Here is a 27663-nt window from a genome sequence, read left to right on the forward strand (position 1 = left end):
AGATGACTTGACCTCCGAGTCCAAACAGAAATCCGGACATTTGGTCCCAGTTTCTGAGTGGTGAGTTGACAGTGATTGAGCTGGAAACATTTTTACCCACGATACCATGCTAGCGCTAGCTCCCGGGCACGGGTAAGCGTCGGCCTGGACAGTGCAAATGTCATGTCGTATTCAGATATATTGTGTAAAAATGTCTCTCGATCATTTAAGAATGTCAAATTCAGTTCTCAACACGAGAGGTACATGTAAATGTAACTTGACTTATGCTCAGTCAGAAATGTCAACCCCTTATAACACGTTTAATAGGTAACACGTCTATGGAGAGCATAATTGTTGTGTGAACCCTTCAGTAGCACCCTTTATTTTTCCTCGGCCATGACATTTTTAATTTCACCTTCAAATTTTTTTTGGAAAAATTTGCCAAGTTCAAATTCAGAATAGAACTTGTTGTTGGTTTAAAATGGTTTACCCTGACCTTCACATTTGAGGATCTCAATATTTTGAGCACCAGAGCTCTAGCTCTCCTTAACAACATTTCAGGACCTCGATTTACATACTGAGCTCTTTAGTACTACTTGAAATACAGATGTGCAAAGATAGAGCTCCTTGTTCAGCACCTTAGTAAACTAAGGAGAGAGATCAACAGAGCTCCTGATTTTTTTAGAAATGAAGGCCTGTAAAAAAAATCACTGTTCGATTTCCCCTGTGTTACCAAATGCTCACTAAATTTTCAACAATTTATTATATCTTGTCTATTTCAGGATTTGATAGCACTCTGACAGGGAATAATTAGCCTTTTGACCCCCCCCCCCCCCCCTGACTGGGAAAGTTTGCCAGAGATCGGGAAATTTGCCCCTTAGAGCGGACAGGCCTGGTACACCCCTGAGCATGTTTATAGGATACTGAATGGTAAATAGGCCTAATGGGTAGGCACAGCAAAGAGAACAGAAGAGCATACCTAAAGAGAAGAAAGGTAAAAATCAGAGAAGTGAAATTAGCTCAGGAAGATAATCACACAAGTCACATTCAAGTTGATAGCCCGGCAACAAGAAGCCATATTGTTACTGAAGATAACAGCCATTCTAACAGTCACAGCCATACCCTCTCATCATCATCGTCGTCTCTATTTCCTACATGGACATCAGCATCACTTCCATCAACTCGTGGACAGATTTGTGTGAATACTGCAAAATCAATTTGCACCAGTAAAGCCTCTTCAACAACAGCTGCAATTTTGCGAGGTGAAATCCCTAAAAAAGTATCAAATGACATTTTGATGACAAAGTGGAATGAACACAGATTGCTGTATAAACAATTGACTCTTGTCAAGAGAAGATTAAACGTGATAGAATATGGAAAAAGAGGTCAGATGCTTAATCAGATGGGAGTCGATATGAAAAGATGAACAACAATAATTTAAGGTGTGTATTTTGGAATTTACTGACCATTCACATTTAGTGGACAAATTCTCAAATGCTATAAATATTGCTTAAAAATGTGTCGCCTGTCAGCTGATCATCCATACTGTATTAGCACGAAGACTGAGGAATATGACACTTAACAAATAAGTGATCATTTATTAATATCTTGTTGTCATCTTCCACATTTTTTCTACTTTTTGAATGGGGATAATATCATGCGGTACAAACATTTCCTGGTCTTCACTAGTGGTATCTAAAATGTGATAAGACTGGCAAGATACTGAAGTACACTGAGCTTTGTTAAGCCAGGATTATACTCAGGCGTTTTTTACGCCAGTGGGAGACGCCGCTGAGGCTTTCACGAAGGCTTTGGTGACTTCAGCGTCTCCGAAAAAAATGCCAGCGACACAGACGCTGCGGAAAGCGAGAAAATTCAAAATGTTGAACTTTTTCTTTCTCCACCGCGACAGACAGAGTGTTTGAGGTCACATGATCTTGTGCACATTTCATAAAAGAGTTTGGTGAAAATCCCCAAAGCCAGCGAATTTGAGTTGCTTTGTGTTTTGAGTGGGGCTAAACATAGGCAGTGGAATGAAAATATGTGTTTATTTCATTTTAAGGCAGCTCCATAAGCTATGGTTAGTTGCACATATATCCTTACAAGTGGCAAAGAAGAAAATCTGCCAATTAAAGCCCCATGGTAATACTAATTAGTAATATTATCAGGTTTTATCAAGTCAATGAAAAAGTATAATTTCTATTAATATTTAAGCTGCATGTTTTGACGTTCCTACAAATGTATCTGAGGCTGCTTTTAAGCCGATCTTGAAATTGCAACTAAATGAGTGCGAAGACTGAGGAGAGACGCTTACAAATGCTTTAGTGATCATGTGTAATACATGTAGATAGAACATAGCTAGTATCTTGTTGTCATCTTCTATCTTAAAATTTCAGTTGCCTTTTGAGTGTGGCTACTATCAGGTCATGCGGAATGAACTTTCCCTGACCTTCAGAGCTGATCTTGAAGGGGCATATTAGAAATGAGTGCGAAGATTGTGGCAAGCTAGAGACCAAGCGCAACTTTATAGATCATGTATCAGAATAGAAAGTAATCATAAAATAGTGAGTGTCTTGTTGTCATCTTCGATCTTTGAATTTGAGTTGCTTTGTATTTTGAGTGGGGCTAAACATAGGCAGTGGAATGAAAATATGTGTTTATTACATTTTAAGGTGGCTCCATCAGCTATGGTTACTTTTGCACAGAATTCCTAACACGTGGCAGTGGATGTGTGTTGATAAGAAAAGAAAATCTGCCAATTAAAGCTCATGATAATATTTACTAATTTGTCAAATAATCATTAGGTTTTATCAAATCACTGAAAAAGTATGTGTACCATACTCCATTTTTTTAAAACTAATTTTTAAGCTGCATATATATGTTTTGACGTTCCTACAAATGCATCAAAGCTGATTTTGAAATTGCAATTAAATAAGTGCGAAAACTGGAGTGAGACGCTTACAAATGCTTTATTGATCACATACAAGTAATAGATAGAATATAATTATGTGATATTAAGTATCTTGTTGTCATCTTCTATCTTAAAATTTCAGTTGCCTTTTGAGTGTGGCTACTATCAGGTCATGCGGAATGAACTTTCCCTGACCTTCAGAGCTGATCTTGAAGGGGCATATTAGAAATGAGTGCGAAGATTGTGGCAAGCTAGAGACCAAGCGCAACTTTATAGATCATGTATCAGAATAGAAAGTAATCATAAAATAGTGAGTGTCTTGTTGTCATCTTCGATCGTTGAATTTGAGTTGCTTTGTATTTTGAGTGGGGCTAAACATAGGCAGTGGAATGAAAATATGTGTTTATTTCATTTTAAGGCAGCTCCATAAGCTATGGTTAGTTGCACATAATATATCCTTACAAGTGGCAAAGAAGAAAATCTGCCAATTAAAGCCCCATGGTAATACTAATTAGTAATATTATCAGGTTTTATCAAGTCAATGAAAAAGTATAATTTATATTAATATTTATAAGCTGCATGTTTTGACGTTCCTACAAATGTATCTGAGGCTGCTTTTAAGCCGATCTTGAAATTGCAACTAAATGAGTGCGAAGACTGAGGAGAGACGCTTACAAATGCTTTAGTGATCATGTGTAATACATGTAGATAGAACATAGCTAGTATCTTGTTGTCATCTTCTATCTTAAAATTTCAGTTGCCTTTTGAGTGTGGCTACTATCAGGTCATGCGGAATGAACTTTCCCTGACCTTCAGAGCTGATCTTGAAGGGGCATATTAGAAATGAGTGCGAAGATTGTGGCAAGCTAGAGACCAAGCGCAACTTTATAGATCATGTATCAGAATAGAAAGTAATAATAAAATAGTGAGTGTCTTGTTGTCATCTTCGATCGTTGAATTTGAGTTGCTTTGTATTTTGAGTGGGGCTAAACATAGGCAGTGGAATGAAAATATGTGTTTATTTCATTTTAAGGCAGCTCCATAAGCTATGGTTAGTTGCACATAATATATCCTTACAAGTGGCAAAGAAGAAAATCTGCCAATTAAAGCCCCATGGTAATACTAATTAGTAATATTATCAGGTTTTATCAAGTCAATGAAAAAGTATAATTTATATTAATATTTATAAGCTGCATGTTTTGACGTTCCTACAAATGTATCTGAGGCTGCTTTTAAGCCGATCTTGAAATTGCAACTAAATGAGTGCGAAGACTGAGGAGAGACGCTTACAAATGCTTTAGTGATCATGTGTAATACATGTAGATAGAACATAGCTAGTATCTTGTTGTCATCTTCTATCTTAAAATTTCAGTTGCCTTTTGAGTGTGGCTACTATCAGGTCATGCGGAATGAACTTTCCCTGACCTTCAGAGCTGATCTTGAAGGGGCATATTAGAAATGAGTGCGAAGATTGTGGCAAGCTAGAGACCAAGCGCAACTTTATAGATCATGTATCAGAATAGAAAGTAATCATAAAATAGTGAGTGTCTTGTTGTCATCTTCGATCGTTGAATTTGAGTTGCTTTGTATTTTGAGTGGGGCTAAACATAGGCAGTGGAATGAAAATATGTGTTTATTTCATTTTAAGGCAGCTCCATAAGCTATGGTTAGTTGCACATAATATATCCTTACAAGTGGCAAAGAAGAAAATCTGCCAATTAAAGCCCCATGGTAATACTAATTAGTAATATTATCAGGTTTTATCAAGTCAATGAAAAAGTATAATTTATATTAATATTTATAAGCTGCATGTTTTGACGTTCCTACAAATGTATCTGAGGCTGCTTTTAAGCCGATCTTGAAATTGCAACTAAATGAGTGCGAAGACTGAGGAGAGACGCTTACAAATGCTTTAGTGATCATGTGTAATACATGTAGATAGAACATAATTATGTGTTCTAGTATCTTGTTGTCATCTTCTATCTTAAAATTTCAGTTGCCTTTTGAGTGTGGCTACTATCAGGTCATGCGGAATGAACTTTCCCTGACCTTCAGAGCTGATCTTGAAGGGGCATATTAGAAATGAGTGCGAAGATTGTGGCAAGCTAGAGACCAAGCGCAACTTTATAGATCATGTATCAGAATAGAAAGTAATCATAAAATAGTGAGTGTCTTGTTGTCATCTTCGATCTTTGAATTTGAGTTGCTTTGTATTTTGAGTGGGGCTAAACATAGGCAGTGGAATGAAAATATGTGTTTATTTCATTTTAAGGCAGCTCCATAAGCTATGGTTACTTTTGCACAGAATTCCTAACACGTGGCAGTGGATGTGTGTATTGATAAGAAAAGAAAATCTGCCAATTAAAGCTCATGATAATATTTACTTATTTGTCAAATAATCATTAGGTTTTATCAAATCACTGAAAAAGTATGTGTACCATACTCCATTTTTTTAAAACTAATTTTTAAGCTGCATATATATGTTTTGACGTTCCTACAAATGCATCAAAGCTGATTTTGAAATTGCAATTAAATAAGTGCGAAAACTGGAGTGAGACGCTTACAAATGCTTTATTGATCACATACAAGTAATAGATAGAATATAATTATGTGATATTAAGTATCTTGTTGTCATCTTTTATCTTAAAATTTCAGTTGCCTTTTGAGTGTGGCTACTATCAGGTCATGCGGAATGAACTTGCCCTGACCTTCAGAGCTGATCTTGAAGGGGCATATTAGAAATGAGTGCGAAGATTGTGGCAAGCTAGAGACCAAGCGCAACTTTATAGATCATGTATCAGAATAGAAAGTAATCATAAAATAGTGAGTGTCTTGTTGTCATCTTCGATCTTTGAATTTGAGTTGCTTTGTATTTTGAGTGGGGCTAAACATAGGCAGTGGAATGAAAATATGTGTTTATTACATTTTAAGGTGGCTCCATCAGCTATGGTTACTTTTGCACCGAATTCCTAACACGTGGCAGTGGATGTGTGTTGATAAGAAAAGAAAATCTGCCAATTAAAGCTCATGATAATATTTACTAATTTGTCAAATAATCATTAGGTTTTATCAAATCACTGAAAAAGTATGTGTACCATACTCCATTTTTTTAAAACTAATTTTTAAGCTGCATATATATGTTTTGACGTTCCTACAAATGCATCAAAGCTGATTTTGAAATTGCAATTAAATAAGTGCGAAAACTGGAGTGAGACGCTTACAAATGCTTTATTGATCACATACAAGTAATAGATAGAATATAATTATGTGATATTAAGTATCTTGTTGTCATCTTTTATCTTAAAATTTCAGTTGCCTTTTGAGTGTGGCTACTATCAGGTCATGCGGAATGAACTTTCCCTGACCTTCAGAGCTGATCTTGAAGGGGCATATTAGAAATGAGTGCGAAGATTGTGGCAAGCTAGAGACCAAGCGCAACTTTATAGATCATGTATCAGAATAGAAAGTAATCATAAAATAGTGAGTGTCTTGTTGTCATCTTCGATCTTTGAATTTGAGTTGCTTTGTATTTTGAGTGGGGCTAAACATAGGCAGTGGAATGAAAATATGTGTTTATTACATTTTAAGGTGGCTCCATCAGCTATGGTTACTTTTGCACCGAATTCCTAACACGTGGCAGTGGATGTGTGTTGATAAGAAAAGAAAATCTGCCAATTAAAGCTCATGATAATATTTACTAATTTGTCAAATAATCATTAGGTTTTATCAAATCACTGAAAAAGTATGTGTACCATACTCCATTTTTTTAAAACTAATTTTTAAGCTGCATATATATGTTTTGACGTTCCTACAAATGCATCAAAGCTGATTTTGAAATTGCAATTAAATAAGTGCGAAAACTGGAGTGAGACGCTTACAAATGCTTTATTGATCACATACAAGTAATAGATAGAATATAATTATGTGATATTAAGTATCTTGTTGTCATCTTCTATCTTAAAATTTCAGTTGCCTTTTGAGTGTGGCTACTATCAGGTCATGCGGAATGAACTTTCCCTGACCTTCAGAGCTGATCTTGAAGGGGCATATTAGAAATGAGTGCGAAGATTGTGGCAAGCTAGAGACCAAGCGCAACTTTATAGATCATGTATCAGAATAGAAAGTAATCATAAAATAGTGAGTGTCTTGTTGTCATCTTCGATCGTTGAATTTGAGTTGCTTTGTATTTTGAGTGGGGCTAAACATAGGCAGTGGAATGAAAATATGTGTTTATTTCATTTTAAGGCAGCTCCATAAGCTATGGTTAGTTGCACATAATATATCCTTACAAGTGGCAAAGAAGAAAATCTGCCAATTAAAGCCCCATGGTAATACTAATTAGTAATATTATCAGGTTTTATCAAGTCAATGAAAAAGTATAATTTATATTAATATTTATAAGCTGCATGTTTTGACGTTCCTACAAATGTATCTGAGGCTGCTTTTAAGCCGATCTTGAAATTGCAACTAAATGAGTGCGAAGACTGAGGAGAGACGCTTACAAATGCTTTAGTGATCATGTGTAATACATGTAGATAGAACATAGCTAGTATCTTGTTGTCATCTTCTATCTTAAAATTTCAGTTGCCTTTTGAGTGTGGCTACTATCAGGTCATGCGGAATGAACTTTCCCTGACCTTCAGAGCTGATCTTGAAGGGGCATATTAGAAATGAGTGCGAAGATTGTGGCAAGCTAGAGACCAAGCGCAACTTTATAGATCATGTATCAGAATAGAAAGTAATCATAAAATAGTGAGTGTCTTGTTGTCATCTTCGATCGTTGAATTTGAGTTGCTTTGTATTTTGAGTGGGGCTAAACATAGGCAGTGGAATGAAAATATGTGTTTATTTCATTTTAAGGCAGCTCCATAAGCTATGGTTAGTTGCACATAATATATCCTTACAAGTGGCAAAGAAGAAAATCTGCCAATTAAAGCCCCATGGTAATACTAATTAGTAATATTATCAGGTTTTATCAAGTCAATGAAAAAGTAAAATTTATATTAATATTTATAAGCTGCATGTTTTGACGTTCCTACAAATGTATCTGAGGCTGCTTTTAAGCCGATCTTGAAATTGCAACTAAATGAGTGCGAAGACTGAGGAGAGACGCTTACAAATGCTTTAGTGATCATGTGTAATACATGTAGATAGAACATAATTATGTGTTCTAGTATCTTGTTGTCATCTTCTATCTTAAAATTTCAGTTGCCTTTTGAGTGTGGCTACTATCAGGTCATGCGGAATGAACTTTCCCTGACCTTCAGAGCTGATCTTGAAGGGGCATATTAGAAATGAGTGCGAAGATTGTGGCAAGCTAGAGACCAAGCGCAACTTTATAGATCATGTATCAGAATAGAAAGTAATCATAAAATAGTGAGTGTCTTGTTGTCATCTTCGATCTTTGAATTTGAGTTGCTTTGTATTTTGAGTGGGGCTAAACATAGGCAGTGGAATGAAAATATGTGTTTATTTCATTTTAAGGCAGCTCCATAAGCTATGGTTACTTTTGCACAGAATTCCTAACACGTGGCAGTGGATGTGTGTATTGATAAGAAAAGAAAATCTGCCAATTAAAGCTCATGATAATATTTACTTATTTGTCAAATAATCATTAGGTTTTATCAAATCACTGAAAAAGTATGTGTACCATACTCCATTTTTTTAAAACTAATTTTTAAGCTGCATATATATGTTTTGACGTTCCTACAAATGCATCAAAGCTGATTTTGAAATTGCAATTAAATAAGTGCGAAAACTGGAGTGAGACGCTTACAAATGCTTTATTGATCACATACAAGTAATAGATAGAATATAATTATGTGATATTAAGTATCTTGTTGTCATCTTTTATCTTAAAATTTCAGTTGCCTTTTGAGTGTGGCTACTATCAGGTCATGCGGAATGAACTTTCCCTGACCTTCAGAGCTGATCTTGAAGGGGCATATTAGAAATGAGTGCGAAGATTGTGGCAAGCTAGAGACCAAGCGCAACTTTATAGATCATGTATCAGAATAGAAAGTAATCATAAAATAGTGAGTGTCTTGTTGTCATCTTCGATCTTTGAATTTGAGTTGCTTTGTATTTTGAGTGGGGCTAAACATAGGCAGTGGAATGAAAATATGTGTTTATTACATTTTAAGGTGGCTCCATCAGCTATGGTTACTTTTGCACCGAATTCCTAACACGTGGCAGTGGATGTGTGTTGATAAGAAAAGAAAATCTGCCAATTAAAGCTCATGATAATATTTACTAATTTGTCAAATAATCATTAGGTTTTATCAAATCACTGAAAAAGTATGTGTACCATACTCCATTTTTTTTAAACTAATTTTTAAGCTGCATATATATGTTTTGACGTTCCTACAAATGCATCAAAGCTGATTTTGAAATTGCAATTAAATAAGTGCGAAAACTGGAGTGAGACGCTTACAAATGCTTTATTGATCACATACAAGTAATAGATAGAATATAATTATGTGATATTAAGTATCTTGTTGTCATCTTCTATCTTAAAATTTCAGTTGCCTTTTGAGTGTGGCTACTATCAGGTCATGCGGAATGAACTTTCCCTGACCTTCAGAGCTGATCTTGAAGGGGCATATTAGAAATGAGTGCGAAGATTGTGGCAAGCTAGAGACCAAGCGCAACTTTATAGATCATGTATCAGAATAGAAAGTAATCATAAAATAGTGAGTGTCTTGTTGTCATCTTCGATCTTTGAATTTGAGTTGCTTTGTATTTTGAGTGGGGCTAAACATAGGCAGTGGAATGAAAATATGTGTTTATTACATTTTAAGGTGGCTCCATCAGCTATGGTTACTTTTGCACAGAATTCCTTACACGTGGCAGTGGATGTGTGTATTGATTAGAAAAGAAAATCTGCCAATTAAAGCCCATGGTAAAATTTACTAATTAGTCAATTAATCATAAGCATATACATGTACATGTAATTATGTGATAGTATTAAGTATCTTGTTGTCATCTTCTATCTTAAAATTTCAGTTGCCTTTTGAGTGTGGCTAATATCAGGTCATAAGGAATGAACTTTCCCTGACCTTCAGAGCTGATCTTGAAGGACATTATCTGAAATGAGTGCAAAGAGACCCAACTTCCCAAGTGCAGCTTTATTGATCATGTATCAGAATAGAAAGTAATCATGCAATAGTGAGTGTCTTGTCAGCTATCTTTGAGTTGCTTTTTTGAGTGGGGCTAATTCCAGGTCCTGTAGAAAATCACACCATTATGATTTGTTGTTAAATGAGAATTAAACAGATTTTCTGTTTTCCAAATATTATATTTAAATTTAAATTTAAAGTGTCAAAAGTGCCACCTATTTCACAGTATTAGGGATCCTTAAGGTGTGTTTCTAGATCCTACCTTGAGCATCAATGCACTGGCAGTCAGATGACTAGGAAGCTTCCTTATGTGAACATTGTGTAACGTTTATAGTCAAATGGAGACTTTAGGCTAACTTTATTAGGCTTACCAGTTGATCACCGCTATGTATACCGGTAATGTTTTGCATATCAACTTGGGACTTAGGAGCCAACTGTGATCAGGTCCTCAGTTTGCTAGGACCAGATGATAAGAACACGTTCATATGTGTAAATTGTGTAAACTAAAGTTTGCAAGTCAAATACTTTAGGCCAATGTTTGCTCTGTTTCCAGGTAAACTTATATGCCATGATAGGCCAATGTGTAATGTTTTGCATATCAATTATTGACTTATGGGCAATTATAATCAGGTCCACAGTTGGCTTGGGTCAGATGACCAGGAAGCATCCTCACGTGTAAATTGTGTAAACTGAAGTTTGTAGGTCAAATGGGGACTTTTGGCCAACTTTACTTGGCTCATCAGTTGATCAGGGCATGATGACTCGTCAAAGGACCGCTATGTATAATGCAGGGCTTTTCAACCTGCGGCCCTCGGGACCATTTTGTGCAGCCCGCGAGACCTTCATGACAAAATAGTTTTAAAGCTATCAATCAATAATATGCAAATTTCATGTTCATTAAATCGACATCCATGTATTTTTGGTATTTGCAATACTACTCGTATGCATGCCCCCTTTTTATGACAGAAAATGGCAAAAAATACATTTGGCTTGAAAATAAGTTGCACAAAGATATTTCCCCTTGAACCTGGTTCACACGATTGCAGCCCGCGGTTGTTGAAAAGCCCTGGTATAATGTTTTGCATATCAACTTGGGCCTTACTAGCCAACTGTGATGAGGTCCTCAGTTTGCTAGGACCAGATGATGAGGAAGCATCAACATGTGTTAATTGTGTACTAAAGTTTGCAGGTCAAATGGGGACTTGGCCAACCAACTTTGCTAGGTTCCCCAGTAGAGTTATTATTATATAGGCCATGATTGGCAAATCATACTGTTTTGCATATCAAGTGGTGACTTATGGGCAATTTTAATCAGGTCCTCAGTTGGCTTGGGTCAGATGACCAGGAAGCATCCTCACGTGTACATTGTGTAAACTGAAGTTTGCATGTCAAATGGAGACTTTTGACCAACTTTACTGTTGCTAAGCAAAACATTAAATACAAATATATTACTTAGTGGTCCTTTGACGAGTCATCATGGTCCTGATGAACTGGTGAGCTGAGTAAAGTTGGCCTAAAGTTCCCATTTTACCTGTAAACTTTAGTTTACACAATGTACACATTAGTGCCCTGCGGGGCAAGACTTTCTTCTACCCCGACCCGGCACTACCCCAGTTTCATCAGCCCCGACCCGTAATTTTTCACCCTACCCAGAAAGTTTTTTTCTTGGACCAGACCGGACTGGACCGGGCATTTTTGCAGGGGTGTGATTTCTCTGGTTTTCTGGATTTTGAAATTTGATTTTTGTTTTTGTGGATTTTGTTGGTGTTGATTTTTTAATTTCTTTCTCTTAAAAGCGTTTAAAGCCTCTCCAAATGTCTAGTAAAATCCATAAAAGGGGTGGGGTTACCCCTTTCCTGGACCCCGGCGGTGAGGATGCTCGCTTCGCTCTATATTTGGATCTTCCTGGATTTTTTTCCAACCCTCAATCACACCCCTGATTTTTGTCACGGCCCGTAAACGTATGTCTATTTTGAAAATTATGCGTAAAATCACAATTTACATTCTGTAATAGGCAGTTTTTATTCTGAAATAAGCATATTCAACAAAAAAATAAATTACAACAATTTCAACGGAATACATCCATTGTGAAATGCTGATGGTTTTTATTTAGTTTTGGGGTGGTTATATTGAGTTTGGACTAATTTTGTTTAAAAATCAAAATTTACCCGAATGCAAATTCAACCCGCCCATGGACTGCCCCGAAAATGTTTGCCCCGACCCGGACAGGACTGTAAATTTGACTAAAAATCCTTACCCGACTTGGGTTTTGGTCCAGGTCGGTCCGGGGACATTCGGGGTTTCTGGGTGTTTCGTATGGCTCTAGTACACGATGCTTCCTCAACATCTGGTCCTAGCCAACTGAGGTTCTCATCACCCCAGAATCCACAGTGATATTTATTTTCTATTTTCTTGTTGCAGATACTTCCTGTAACTTGTTCGAAATCATGGTAAGTTTGTTTTTGTATTCATTGAACATTTGTTTGAAAATAATTACCATATGAATTGAAAAACAATTTGCAGGGACATGCTATAACTCAAGTCTGCTATGTACAATCATGGGGTGAGGCTACATGCTCTTGAGATGCATTCCTTAAGGGAGCATTTATGATAAATGGGATTTTGTACACTGCTTGTTTTGAAATTAAAGGCCAAAAGTGATTTCTGCATAATTTTGTCAATCATTTGTGACTCGACACAGTCAAATGAGGTGGATGTCGGCATAATTTAATCATTTTGAATTATAACAACATGTTATTTTGATTTAATGTGTTTATATCATGTGAAATGAATATATGCCAAATTTGACTTGCATCTCCAATTCCTTTCCCGAGAATTACAACTTTTCTTTCATTTTTCTATTTATCGGAGTCGACACCAATTAATTACAAGGGTGCTGAATTCTGCACCATCTGTTGTAATCCTTGACCATTAAAAGATGTACGCTTTTAAAAATGATCGTTTAGGTATTTAAAAGTGTTAAAGCGACTACGACGTGAAAATGTCAATTAGCCTCATCCCCAGTGTGCTTTTACCAAAATGTGGATTTTCTTCATTTTCCAGGGGGGGTTGTCATGTTTGTGCTTTTTTTTCTTCATAGATTTTTGAATTTCATCACATTTTGAGTGTAATCAGTGGATAAACCCAAGATAAAAATATGAAGATATTGTCAAATGCCCCTTTAACTCTCAAGAGCACATAACTTTGAATTTCCAATTCAAGGCATTCCAGAAAAGCAATCTGAAATTTATCATAACTCTGGAAAGGAATGTAATAAATTAATGATTTTGGTATCAAAATGATCCTAGACTTGTGGAGAATGCATTACAGGTATTAACAAAATCTGAAGTTGGTCAACGCACATCATCATCAGCCTCATTTACCCGCGTTGGGTCACATTTATTATTCTAGAAAATATTTTTGAATAACATGCTCCCTTAAAGATAAAGTTGAGTTCTGGTCATGTGATTGCATTGTGAAAGAAACGGTGTGGAATCTATCAGAAAAGGTTGATCATCTAGTATATAAGTATTCGTGTGTATTGCAAGGTTCTGGAATCATCAAAATGATGAGACATTTGGCCAAAGCTTGGCAAAGTTACAATCACTGTACACAGAATGATGTATATGGGACTACACGAGCACATGGCGAAAAAAACCTACCCCCCGATTTTTACGTATTTTATGTCATATTTAGAATATGAAGGCATTTGAAGAGCCATGCTTTTCAGGGAACATGTTTAATCTGATGTTCTTCCACAATGATAACGCTCACAAATTATATTTTACCTCTTCCCAGAACTCAACCTTCTCTTTAAGGAAATGCTCTACCCTATTGGTCATTCAGTCACAAACAAAATATGATAAGCATGGTCTAGTGTGAAGGTTTAATGACAACTAAGTGTGTATTCCTTTTGTTTACACCAATCCGGCCAAGCCATTATTACTGTGGTGTCCCCGCTGTCAAACTGCTGTGTCCCGAGAGAGGGGGTTCATATCCTTTCATGGGATTGATGCATACATAATACAACACAATTGATCTATTGCAATGTGCAATCACGTATTAATTTGCAGAATCAAAATGTACCGTGCTGATTCAGTTGTGGTTCCGTCAACAGAGGGCCAAATACAGTAAACGCTCGACGGGTTGGTGTATAGAATGCATAACATGCACTTCAAACATCTGCTTTATTATTTTTAATTATAGGTATTGAAATGTATAGAGCATTTCATGACTGACCAACATTTTAATGCTCTTCACTTTAATTATTTTAAGAACCATATGACTTGCAAAAGTATAACTGTAATATTTAAATTTGTTGTCACCGCCCTTTAAATCTTTCACAGAAAGTTTCACTGAAACTATAAGTACTGTTAGGCTTTGACGAACGACCATATGCTTTGGGTAGTTTAGTCCGTTACCTTAAGCTTTCTGTTTATTTGATAAACTTATACTGACTGGTGATGAAACATTGCCATTTTGATCTCCTGCTGTATTACTGAGAAATTGCTTTCAAAAAGCTGATTAAATATGATTCAGTTTCATTAGAGTTCTGCTGTCCCATCACTTTGGATGTTACTAAATACTGTACTAACCCCATTATAGTCCCACCTAAATTTACACTGGAATGAACTTGAATTTAGAGGGTGGGATCAAAATCCCATTTTGATCCTAACAAAAAAAAACACAAGCATCAAAATGTCAGCCTTTTCTGACGTAAATGAATTCCAGATATTTTCAAGTGTCAAATGAGGTGTGTGATTAACAAAGATCTGCAAATGAACTGAAGCATAATCACAAGAGAAACTACCAAAACAGTAATAATAGCAAAAACTGCTTGTAACTAGAATTGTCTTCCAGCAAAGAGCTTCTAAGGTGGGATTATAATTGAACATGGGTCTACTCAGGTCAGTATGGCAATAGTCCATAGAATAGATGAAGTCCAGGCAATATCAGCATTACATCTGTGAGAAATTTCTGAAACTTTTGCATGTTGAAAGTACATGTAGGTGTACATGTAGATCATATCGAAGATCTCTATCTTGGTTGCAGTTAATCTTGACTTGAATCAATACCTCATCAAATCATTGACTTGCATGTATTATACAGGAACGATCAAGAAGGCGGGTTTCCCCAGAGCAAGTGGCAAAGAAGTGGTGTCAAATATCACAGGATCAGTCAGGGTTTCAGAAGAAATACATCAACCAATACATTGGTATTTTTTTATCACTGGCATTGTCCCTTTAATGCCATTTTCATCTTCATCTATATTTTGGTTTGTTAATTTCCTAAAACTTCATATATGTTTTGGTTTGGTTCCAAAACTTCGTTATTTTGGTTTGTTTCCTAATTTCTTCGTGTTTTTTGGAAGTTCTCTGAATCTTCATTGATGCGTTGTTTTTTTAGGCAAAAAAAAAAGAGGTTCGTCTCAAGTTCCACAGGTTCAAAACCCAAAGCGCTATGCATTTTTGTTTGTTTTTTGGTTTAGTCTAAAAAAGTTATGCGGGAGTGTCGTGGTCGAGTGGTTTAAGGCGCTTGACTGGAGATGCACTAATATCCTTTGGCAAGATATTAACCTGCACTTGCTACTCTCCACCCAGGTGTTAAATGGGTACCCAGCAGTAGGATGCGGCCGTCATTGTTTGTCAAACAGTTTTTTGAGCATCAAGTAACGCCTGGCTGGAATGCTCCCCAGGGAGTGGAGATCGTGCACAGTGTGTGCGGGCAAGCACTGAATCCTATGACCGGGCTAATAGTATATTTGTAAAGCGCTTAGAGACATTTGTATTTAAGCGCTATATAAAAGCTTAATATTATTATTATTATGCGCTCGTGGAAATTCCTTTTTTTATTGCATTTTTAGCCCACTTTTTTTTCTATTTTTTTGCTGCTTTGTGGCCATATTTTTATTTTTGCATATCAACTGGGGACTTAAGAGCCAACTGTGATCAGGTCCTCAGTTTGCTAGGACCAGATGATAAAGACGCAGTCATATGTGTAAATTGTGTAAACTAAAGTTTGCAAGTCAAATAGAGACTTTAGGCCAAGGTTTGCTCTGTTTCCAGGTAAACTTATATGCCATGATAGGCCAATGTGTAATGTTTTGCATATCAATTATTGACTTATGGGCAATTTTAATCAGGTCCACAGTTGGCTTGGGTCAGATCATGGACCTATTACGGATGGACATTCAACGTGATTCTTTCTTTGATCCAATGATAGTCACCGCCTTCTGATTATGTGCATCTTAATGAGAACATTCGGCTGTTTTAACAATAACGACTGCGTAAGCATTTTCGGGCATTGACAAAGGAGCAGTTTCCCTCTCTTGGGTTTTGTTTGGATGGTGTGCTCTGTAAGAGTATGTCTTCAATAAAAACATCCCCAATGGGGAGCAGCAAAGTTGAAAAGCAGACGATTTTGGTGATATGAAATGTATTATTACTGATCTTGATTCTGTCCCGGCTTTTTGGCGGCGACCATGATGAGATCAAAGTGAAGAAACATTTACGGAATGTTATTGAGACGACATTGACGTAGACAATCACAATGAATTTGTTAAGAAAACGATGAATGTCCATCCGTAATAGGTCCATGGTCAGATGACCAGGATCGACGCATCCTCATGTGTACATTGTGTAAACTGAAGTTTGTAGGTCAAATGGGGACTTTTGGCCAACTTTACTTAGATCTGTGTTTTGGTTTGTTTCCTTATATCAATGCTTTGGTTTGTTTACTGACATCCATGTTTTGGTTTGTTTCCTTATATCCATAATTTGTTTCCTTATTTCCATAGTTTGTTTCCTTATATCCATAGTTTGTTTCCTTACATCCATGTTTTAGTTTGTTTACTGACATCCATGTTTTGGTTTGTTTACTGACATCCATGTTTTGGTTTGTTTCCTTATTTCCATAGTTTGTTTCCTTATATCCATAGTTTGTTTCCTTACATCCATGTTTTAGTTTGTTTACTGACATCCATGTTTTGGTTTGTTTACTGACATCCATGTTTTGGTTTGTTTCCTTATTTCCATAGTTTGTTTCCTTATATCCATAGTTTGTTTCCTTACATCCATGTTTTGGTTTGTTTACTGACATCCATGTTTTGGTTTGTTTACTGACATCCATGTTTTGGTTTGTTTCCTTATATCAATGTTTTGGTTTGTTTCCTTACATCCATGTTTTGGTTTGTCCCCCAACACAGACGTGAAGGTTTGCTCCCTTAAATTGATGTTTTAGTTTTGGTTTGTTTTCTTACATTGTTTTGGTTTGTTTCCTGACACATGTATAAGTTTTGCTTCCTTTCATCGATGTGTTGGTTTGTTTCCACCGTCCATGTTTTGGTTTGCTTCCTTACATCTATGTTTAGGTTTGTCCCCTAATGTATACGTTAAGGGTTGTTTTACAATCAGGGTACATCTTTCGGGGGCTAATTCACCCCGAGCCCCCGTGTATTTTTTTCGCTGTTGCTGAAGTCCACAATGTGATCCATAAAAATAATATATGGACTTCCTCAAAAATGGTATTACCATTATGCCAACTTATAGGCCACCAGTAGCACTACCTACAGGTACAAAGATCTGTTTGACATCTTTGATAAATAACAAAAATATGTACCTACTGGTATGTGCATGAATGTTAATATTTGTGTGAATAAAACTCTGTCAAAATCAACATTTAGGTATCACCTACTAGTCCATAATAGAAACTGAAGCACGGTAGTTAATAACTAAAAAACATGAATATATTTGGTTATTTGGTAATGTGCTCCATTGATTTGAAATTTTGTGACGCATTCCGTCAAAAAATGTCCTCTCCGAAATCACTTCAATTAAACTCCAAAATTAAATGAACAAAATGGTTAATGACATTTTGTTTATAAACTCTTATCCAAGTTATATACATTTATGTTAAGCCGCTAGACAAAGTGTTTGAAGAATGTCCTATGCCAACCGTGCTCTTAGAGTGTGCAAGTTGCTGACGTGTCCAGCTTGGCATACCAAAATGCGGTCGGCATAGATGACATTTTGCCCTCTGTAGACCGTGCCCCTTGCCCCATGGGGTCAAGGGGCTATGCGTATGCCAAATACTGTAAAAGGATTTAATTTCATAGGTTGTTTTTTTTTTCGCGAATTTAGAAAAAGCAGGATTTGGCGAGAGTTTTAAATTTGCGAATACAGAAAATTTACTGTTAGTTTTAATGTAAATTTTGCGAGGGATTTAATTTCGCGAATTTTATACCCTCACAAAATTAAATCCTTTTACAGTATGAGCTCTGTAGTTTTGCAATTTTTATGCTAGAGGTGGTTATACAAAGAGTCTTCAGAAGGAGGAGAAGATCGAGAAGACTAAACACCCTTCATAGCATAAGATCAGGGTGCAAAATAAGGAGTCTGAAGGGCACACCATTTTAAGGCAGTTATTAAAGGGCGCATCAATTTAGAAGGCAAAAATATTAAAAGTATAGCAAAACAATATGGTAACTTCTGGGGCATCAAGGCAACTGGTAGTGGCACCGACGGCAATTGCCTTTGATGCCTTCGGTTATTTTGCACCCTGCATAAGATCTATGCCGGGTTTCACCCAGGCAAAATAAGGAAGTGTTATTACCTGAATAACTCATATCTGCTCTGCCCCAATCTACCTTTGGATTAAATAAGGATTTCATGTGTTGTCTTCTGCACAGGTTATGGTCTCTTTGCAACCAGAGATTTCTCCAAAGGCGATTTCTTATTGGAATATAGAGGGGTACACAGACCTGATACAGCTGCTGAAACAGATGATGTTGATAACACCTATGTGTTTGAGTACAGACATAATGGGAAAGATATGCTGTAAGTTTTTAAACTAATTTAAAGTAATCTTGTTATTATTATATAGCCAGTTGTTGATTCAACACAATTTCAGCATTGGGAGCTGCCAAGAAGCCAATCTCAACAATCAATGATTTGCATTAAAATGTGTAGCTAATTAGGCAAATATCAACAATCAATGGTTTGCATCAAAATGTGTAGGCAAATGTGGATATATTACACATGAATTTAATGAGTGTGACTCTCCACTTTTGAATAATTGAAAGTTATTTTTCAATGCAAGGAGTAGCAGTTAGAAATCACCAGTGAAATGGAATTCTACATCCTCACAATTTGTTATTGATTATGAAGAACATCACAAATTCACTTGCATAGTGCATATAACTAACCATTGGTTAATTAATGGTTCAAGTTTCGGGTCAAGCAACTGTTTGAATTATGGTATACCATCTAGGTTTTGTGTTGCGATCGGTCAGTGGTTCAAAACCAAGATAGCGTGACCAAATTGACCAGCAATGACACCTTTTGTAATGTGCACTACAACATTGAATAACAAGAAATACTAAGGTCGACTTGTAAAATTTTTGTTGTTTTTTTGTTGACAGAACAACACTTTGTATGAGTTTTTCTTGTATTCAAGAGTAGTAAAACATAATAACCTGTGGTCCAGTGTTTTTACACAGTTTGGGTTTACTTAACTCACAAATGCTACATGTAAATCGAAATCAACTGGTATTAAACAAGGTTTCATTGTGTTTACCTGCTGATTAATGTTCTAAATAAGAGCATGTTAGAATCTGTGAATACCCCTTTAAATAATTTTAAGAAAATCTATCAAAATTTACTTTCTTTCCTTATGTTTTGGTCAAAAGGATCGACGCCACATGCCCTAACTCCTGCCTTGCTCGATATATCAACGACTGCCACAAAAGACCCAACTCCATTATGAAGAAGTTCTCTCTCTCAGGAATGATACATCTCTGCTTGTATACTTTATCCAATATCAAAATTGGAGAAGAAATCAGGTACGACTATGGGATGCTGGATATGCCATGGCGACAGGTACCGGTATGTACCATTTCTTTCTAATTTGTATCTTATACTTAGACACATAGGCTATCCTTCATCTAATTCATCTTCATCTGTACGTAGCGACAGGTTTATACCATTAATTAGAATGGTCCTTATAATAATTGGGCAGTGTTATTATTAATGTCATGTTTAAGGATATTCCCTGAGTTGGACCACCTCTTAATGACATACATGTAGTAGATATGCCCAAGAAAACCTCATTTCCAAAATGTCAGTTATGCATTAGTGTGTGCATTACATTGCTCCATATCCTACAGCGTGTTTTCTCTCGGGTCCAAGAGAAACTCAAACATGGTGATGTTCTGTCGCTATAGAATTGTCAAAATTCTAATTGTCTATATAACTCTAAAAGTCTTGTTTTAGCTCATCCGGCCCAAAGGGCCCGATGAGCTTATGCCATGGCGTGGCGTCCGTCGTCCGTTCGTCCGTCCGTCTACAGTTTTCAAAATGCTTCTTCTTCGTTATTTTTCAACCGATTTTGATTCTGATTGTTTCATATGATAGGGCTAGGACGGGAATTTAAAAATTCGACACAGAATCGTCAAATTCATTATCTATGCTAATTTATGCAAATTGATTCGAAATCACAAAAAATGCTTCTTCTCCTTCATTTCTCGACCGATTTTGATTTGGTTTGCTTTATCTGGTAGAGCTAACTTTGGTACACTAAATTTCTACACAGAATTTTGAAATTGTTCTCCATTAATTAATTATGGTAATTTATGCAAATTTATTCCAAAAATAACAAAAATTGCTTCTCCCTCATTTCTTGACCGATTTTGATTTGGTTTGCCTTATTTGGTAGAGCTAAATTTGGAACACTAAAATTATACACAGAATTTTGAAATTGTTCTCCATTAATTAATTATGGTAATTTATGCAAATTTATTCCAAAAATAACAAAAATTGCTTCTCCTTCATATTTCGACCGATTTTGATTTGGTTTGCTTTATATCGTAGAGCTAACTTTGGTACACTAAACTTCTACACAGAATTTTGAAATTGTTCTCCATTAATATTTATGGTAATTTATGCAAATTTATTCCAAAAATAACAAAAATTGCTTCTTCTCCCTCATTTCTTGACCGATTTTGATTTGGTTTGCCAAATTTATTCCAAAAATAATTTAAAAATCACAAACCCTTCCAGGGCATCAATTTTTATTTTTTGACCAGTTCAAAAGTGTACCACATAAAATTTATGATATTTGTTGTTGCGAGATGCGGATGAGCGCTACATCATTGACGTTCTGGTTATTGAATTTGCAACGTAATTAGCCAAAAATAATCTATAAACTTTTCACCTGACCCTCCCTGCAAGATATGTGATCAAAGCCCAAATGTCATGAAAAAGGGGAAAATGCGATGTACAATGTGAATTGTGAAACCTTTTTATAAAAACAAAATCTGTTGACACAAAAACCCTGATAGCACAAAGTAAATATCTGGCCGAACCATGTATTTTGTATGCAATTTTAAGTGGATAACACAAAATCCTTATAACACAAACAAAATATTGTGGTCCTACTGATTTTGTGTTAAAGAGGTTCCGCTCCGAGGTTCAGCTGTATCATGTTTACATGTCCTACCTTTGTATGATGCTGAATTATATTTCTTGGATTCTTTAAAAAATCGGTTAAAAAATGAGAAGGTGCAAGCCAAAAACGACTTGCGAGGCCAAGGTGGGATAGGAGAGTACGTTAATTGACCCCGGGCTCAAGTAAATTCTATTTCTGCTCATTTTGATAATTTAAAAATCAATTTAAGATCTTTAGATGCCCTGTCTCATAGATTAGTGGTAAATAAAGGTACCTTGACAGTTAAAAATAAATGTCATGTTTTAGCTCGATTTTGTGTAAAAGAGATTCCACTGTACGACAAAAAATCAGTTTAAATATGTTAAAGGGGGGTGCCAACGTTCAAAGTGTGCAAAACATTATGCAAAGATCATGAAAGTACAATTTTTGGGGAAAGGAAAGAAGTCATAAGTTCCATATCTGACCTCAAATTTGACCAAAAGTGCTGCTCAATAGTTAACAGGAAAGCTACGCAATTTATTGGTCAGAATTACCACAACTTGGTCAAAATTGTGGTCATTCTTACCTACCGTTAGTTTGTAGATTCTTCATCTTGATATTTTTATGTAAGTTTTTTTTTTTTTATTGTGACCAAAAGTGCCAAAATCTGCCTTTTGTCGCACTTTTTGGTTTAAAAAAAAATAAAACTTTTATTATCCCCTCGCCGACGAAGTCGGAGGGGATATAGTAACGCTGCCGTCCGTCCTTCCTTCCATGCGTGCGTCCGTCCGTGCGTGCGTCCGTTCGTAACAAATTTGGTTTCCGATCGATAACTTCAGTAATGTTTGACAAATTTTAATGGAATTTGATATGAAGGTACATGATATCAAAATACAGGCTAAGTTCGATTTCGGAGTATGTACCTAGGTCAAAGGTCATAGCTCATTAAATATGCAAATCTGGTTTCCATTCGATAACTTGAGTAATGTTTGACGAATTTTAATGAAATTTGATATGAAGGTTCATGGTATTAAAACAAAGTCTAAGTTCGATTTCGGAGTATGTAGGTCAAAGGTCATAGCTCATTAAATATGCAAATCTGGTTTCCATTCGATAACTTGAGTAATGTTTGACGGATTTTAATGAAATTTGATATGAAGGTACATGGTATCAAAATACATGTACAGCCTAATTTCGATTTCTGAGTATGTAGGTCAAAGGTGAAAGGTCATAGCTCATTAAATATGCAAAAACACCTACCGGTAATTATATATGTGAAAATCCTTGCCTAGAAATATAATAATATAGTCCAATGGAGGTAACTTGTTCTGACGTATATAGGCCATTTGTACCCTGCGAGGGATGCTACGCTTTGCGTTGACTTGTTTAAAAATGAATCTCATCTTACTACAGAATCAAAGTTTTATGTCTTTGATTGAGTTTGGAATTACACACCATGGATAGTGGCAATTGGCCATTGTAGTGGCATTCAAATTTAGCGATTTGTTAATATTACCAATTGATGTTCGAAAATGCATTTTAAAAAAATTGTGAATTGTCTTGCTCGCGAAATTGAAATGCATGCAAAACTTTTGCATATTATGGCTAATTCTTAATTTCTAAACTCATGAATTGTTTCCGTTTCCGATAATTTCAGGTGGGAGTTCTGGATGCTGCACCATCTGGCTCAAATGTTCACTGGACCGGTGATGACGACACTCCTGTCGCATCTGAACCATCTGGAGATGACAACACTCCTGTCGCATCTGAACCATCTGGAGATGACAACACTCCTGTCGCATCTGAACCATCTGGAGATGACGACACTCCTGTCGCATCTGAACCATCTGGAGATGACGACACTCCTGTCGCATCTGAACCATCTGGAGATGACAACACTCCTGTCGCATCTGAACCATCTGGAGATGACAACACTCCTGTCGCATCTGAACCATCTGGAGATGACGACACTCCTGTCGCATCTGAACCATCTGGAGATGACGACACTCCTGTCGCATCTGAACCATCTGGAGATGACGACACTCCTGTCGCATCTGAACCATCTGGAGATGACGACACTCCTGTCGCATCTGAACCATCTGGAGATGACGACACTCCTATCGCATCTGAACCATCTGGAGATGGCGACACTCCTGTCGCATCTGAACCATCTGGAGATGACGTCACTCCTGTCGCATCTGAACCATCTGGAGATGACAACACTCCTGTCGCATCTGAACCATCTGGAGATGACGACACTCCTGTCGCATCTGAACCATCTGGAGATGACGACACTCCTGTCGCATCTGAACCATCTGGAGATGACGACACTCCTGTCGCATCTGAACCATCTGGAGATGATTCCGATAGTGATTATGAAGCCGAATCTGATCCAGAAGGTAGTAGCAGTGATGAGGCTGATTTCATTCCATTTCGGTTTGTACGTGGACGTCAAAGTAACTCTGTGGCAGTTTCTGTCAGTGATAATAAGGAGAGTGAAGCCATGCCTGTTGACCATTCAGTACCTAATACCTCACCTGCCCATGCCTCTGCAAGTGTTCAAAGTGCAAAAGTCTCAAGCTCCAGTTGCAGTATTAATGTGATGACCACTTCAAACAACAACTGTAGAAAGTGGGACAAACCTCAGTACTGTAAATTTTGTAGTCAACCACAAAAGAAACTGCCGAGGCATCTGCTTACACCACAACATGTCAACGAGACTGAGGTTCAGCAATGGATTGCAACTAAAGACATGAAAGAAAAGGCAAACTTGCTAGCTAAAATGAGAAATTACGGAAACTATCGTCACAATGTCAAAGTCCTTCAAGAAAATAAAGGTACCTTGATTGTTGCATACAGACCGAAATATGATGTGGATCCAGAAGAATATTTGCCATGTAGTCATTGTTATGCTTTCTATTCCAAGGATGATTTGTACAGGCATGTTCATAGATGTAAATTGCGACCAGATGTTGAGGATGAGGATGAGACCTGTGAACCACCCAAGAAGAAAAAAAGAACCTTACATGTTCAAACTGGTAGAATGATGCTTCCAGGCCCATCAGGAGTAAGCCCAAAGGTGCACATGATATTATCAATGGGAGTCGATGATGAAATATTGAGAGTTGTGAAATCAGATAGATTAATGCAGCAAGTAGCAGAGAGGCTGACATTGAAGCATGGGCATGACAAAGACCAGTATTCATATATACGGCAAAAATTGCGTGAACTTGCACGACTGGTTCGTGAGTACAGAAAATTGAATGATCACCCATCGGCTTCATTAGTAGATTTGATTTGTCCTACCAAATTTAATGAGGTCATAGCTGCAACTAGGAAGGCTGCAGGATTTAATGAGGATACACATTTGTACACAACACCTAGCCTGGCACTGAAAGTCGGATATACACTGGTGACGGCTGCCAAAGTCCTTATGGGAAATGCTCTGTTGCAAGCAGATGCTGGTTTGGAAAAGAAATGCAAACAGTTCATCAAATCATATACTCTCAAGTGGGAAGCAGAAGTAAGCACACATGCACTGCGTACATTAAAAGTAAACAAGAGAAATACATCAAGGCTGCTTCCTTTGACAACAGATGTTGTTGCACTGTCCAATTATGTGAGAAAAGAAACAAAAGAGGGAAAACAGAAGCTGAACAGCTGCAGTAGTGATGAGACCCTTGACAGATGGAAACAGTTGGCTGAGGTTACCCTGACCCAGGTGTGTGTTTTCAACAGGAAGCGTCCGGGAGAAGTTTCAAAGATGCCCCTCAGTGATTACAAGTGTATCACAAAAGGAGAAGGTGGAATATTTGGTGAAGGCCTAACCAAATGGGAAAAGGCGTTGTGCAATGTGGTATGGAGGGTGGAGATTAATGGGAAATGCAATAACACTGTACCCGTTTTGCTAACAGATGACATGAAAGGCAGCATTGACTTGTTGATGGAGAAAAGGTCACAAGTAGTCAATGATGGAAATCCCTACTTGTTTGCAAACCCCGATGGAAGAGGCCACTTGAGAGCAACTGATACAGTGCGAAATCATGCCCAAAAGTGTGGAGCAAAGTATCCAGATCAGCTTAGATTGACAAAACTCAGGAAGCACATTGCTATCAGCTCTCAGATCATGAATTTGAAGGATAATGAAGTGGACATTTTAGCCACCTTCATGGGCCATGACATAAGAACCCACAGAGCCTACTACCGCCTGCCAGATGCGTCACTGCAAGTAGCAAAGATTTCTAAAGTACTCTTCAGCATGGAGAAGGGAGACCTAAAGGCAATGGCAGGAAAGACGTTGGATGATGTTCGTGTAGATGCAGATGAAGGTATGACTATTTTTTATGTTTTGTGCTAGATAGAATGGCTAAGAATATGCCATACCATTTTCATTTCCTTCTACTTTTATCTAAAGTGATATCTGATTGGTTAGTGAGATCATAACGGTTTCTAGTTTGAGATTACATTAGGCCAGAAAACTTTTATGTTACATCTCAATCATTCATTTCACTCTCATACAACACAGTTTTTATATTGTATAATTTCCTTAGTTTTGTATGCTTGCTATATCCTTCAGTTTGTGAAGTTCCATGCTTTTGGTAAGCAAACTGGGATGTCTTCATTAGTACCTCCAGTTTTTAATAAGAATTGATCCGAGATACAATATATGGGAAGCTGCCAACATTTCAAATACTTGAATATGTGATTTGATTTTTGTGTCGCCTTACTGAACGTTCATGGTGGCACATACTAATCCAAATTATCTATGTCCGTCTTTCCATTAACCGATTCGGTTAACGTTTTCGGTTAACCCTTCTAAAAATGCTCCGCAGGCTAAACGCTATGCTTGATTTACTCCAAAACTTGGTAGGATGATCCGCAGGTTAAACGCTATGCCCGATTTACTTCTAACTTGGTAGGGTGATAGAGTGAGGTGCCACAATATCATGTGTTGCTTTGAGCTGTATTATTTGCATATTCATGAATTTCAATTAGCTTATTTGCAATGCAATTTAGGTTAACCTTAAAAAAAATGCTCTGCAGGCTAAACGCTATACCTGATTCATTTGAAACCTGGTAGGGTGACAGACTGAGGTGCCAAGATGTTGTGTGATGCTTTTCATTGCATTATTTGCATAATCATGACATTAATGAGCTAATTTGCATATTTGATATATTTTGGATACTCATGTGTTTTAAAAAAATGATGACACTTGCAGAATTGTCTCTCTAAATACACTTTGTATTGAAGAGTAGTTGTGGTACCAGCTGTGCTGTTTACATGAAAAGCAAAACAGGGATGACTATCCACAGCTGTCTGCTATGAACTTACCCTTGCAAAGATTATAATGTACATGTATGTTATTTTTCACCTGCTCTTGTTAAATCTGTGTTTGTTTTTTGTTTTTCAGAATGCAACATAGATCCAGATGTTGATGATGATCCTGACAACGAAGTGAACAGGCCCGATGATGCTGTTTTGATGGATGAGATGTCAGACAAAGAAAATGAAGGTGTGAATGAATTACTTTGTTATATCCTTTGTTAGGCTCCGTTACGAAGTAGCCGGAGGCATTATGTTTTCGGGTTGTCCGTCCGTCCGTCCGTCCGTCCCGTTCTCGTGATCGCGTTATCTGAAGAACCGATTGATGGATTCCTGCCAAACTTTGGTCATGTATGTATCTTGCAGAGCCGATGGACTGATAAGATTTTGGGGTCACAGGTCAAAGTCAAAGGTCACAGGGCTCATTATGTATGAAAAACAGCTCGTGATCGCGTTATCTCAAGAACCGATTGATGGATTCCTGCCAAACTTAGGTCATGTATGTATCTTGCAGAGCCAATGAACTGAGTAGATTTATGGGTCATGAGGTCAAAGGTCAAATGTCATGGGCTCATTATGTATGCAAAAACAGCTTATCATTAGAACTGACAGATGGATTACTATTTAATTCAGGACATCTTGCAGAGCCAATGAACTGAGTAGATTTAGGGTCATGAGGTCAAAGATCAAAGGGTCATATATGTATATGAGAAATTGCTTGTAATCACGATATTCTGAGAACCTGTTAATGGATTACAATGAAATTCGAATTTGAAAAATTCTTCTGTTTTGGTTTGTAAACTTGCTCTATGACGGAGGCATCATTTCGAATGCGCGCAGGTCGAAGTTTCCATTAGTTTATCCTTCACTTTGATTATTCGCAGAGGCCCTCAACAGGTGATTATCCTTGT

At 37.0% G+C, this 27663-nt stretch overlaps 1 protein-coding gene across 1 annotated transcript; it reads left to right on the forward strand.

The window, feature by feature from the left end:
* The first annotated feature begins 23689 nt into the window (after positions 1-23689).
* Positions 23690-26977, forward strand: LOC115923802. The gene is made up of 2 exons (XM_030985134.1): positions 23690-25757; positions 26841-26977. Exons 1-2 carry the CDS (start codon positions 23933-23935, stop codon positions 26975-26977), a joined length of 1962 nt encoding a protein of 653 aa, XP_030840994.1. The 5' UTR covers positions 23690-23932.
* Positions 26978-27663: the final 686 nt, after the last annotated feature.

The sequence above is a fragment of the Strongylocentrotus purpuratus genome, unplaced genomic scaffold (genome assembly GCF_000002235.5).
Source record: "Strongylocentrotus purpuratus isolate Spur 01 unplaced genomic scaffold, Spur_5.0 spur5_scaffold_14, whole genome shotgun sequence".
Taxonomy (NCBI): Eukaryota; Metazoa; Echinodermata; class Echinoidea; order Camarodonta; family Strongylocentrotidae; genus Strongylocentrotus; species Strongylocentrotus purpuratus.

Excerpts from the sequence above, each read along its gene's own strand:
- LOC115923802 (XM_030985134.1), top strand. The coding sequence starts at position 23,933 with ATGCCTGTTGACCATTCAGTACCTAATACCTCACCTGCCCATGCCTCT. Across the intron at positions 25,758-26,840 it reads TCGTGTAGATGCAGATGAAG|AATGCAACATAGATCCAGAT; the intron begins GTATGACTATTT and ends TTTGTTTTTCAG.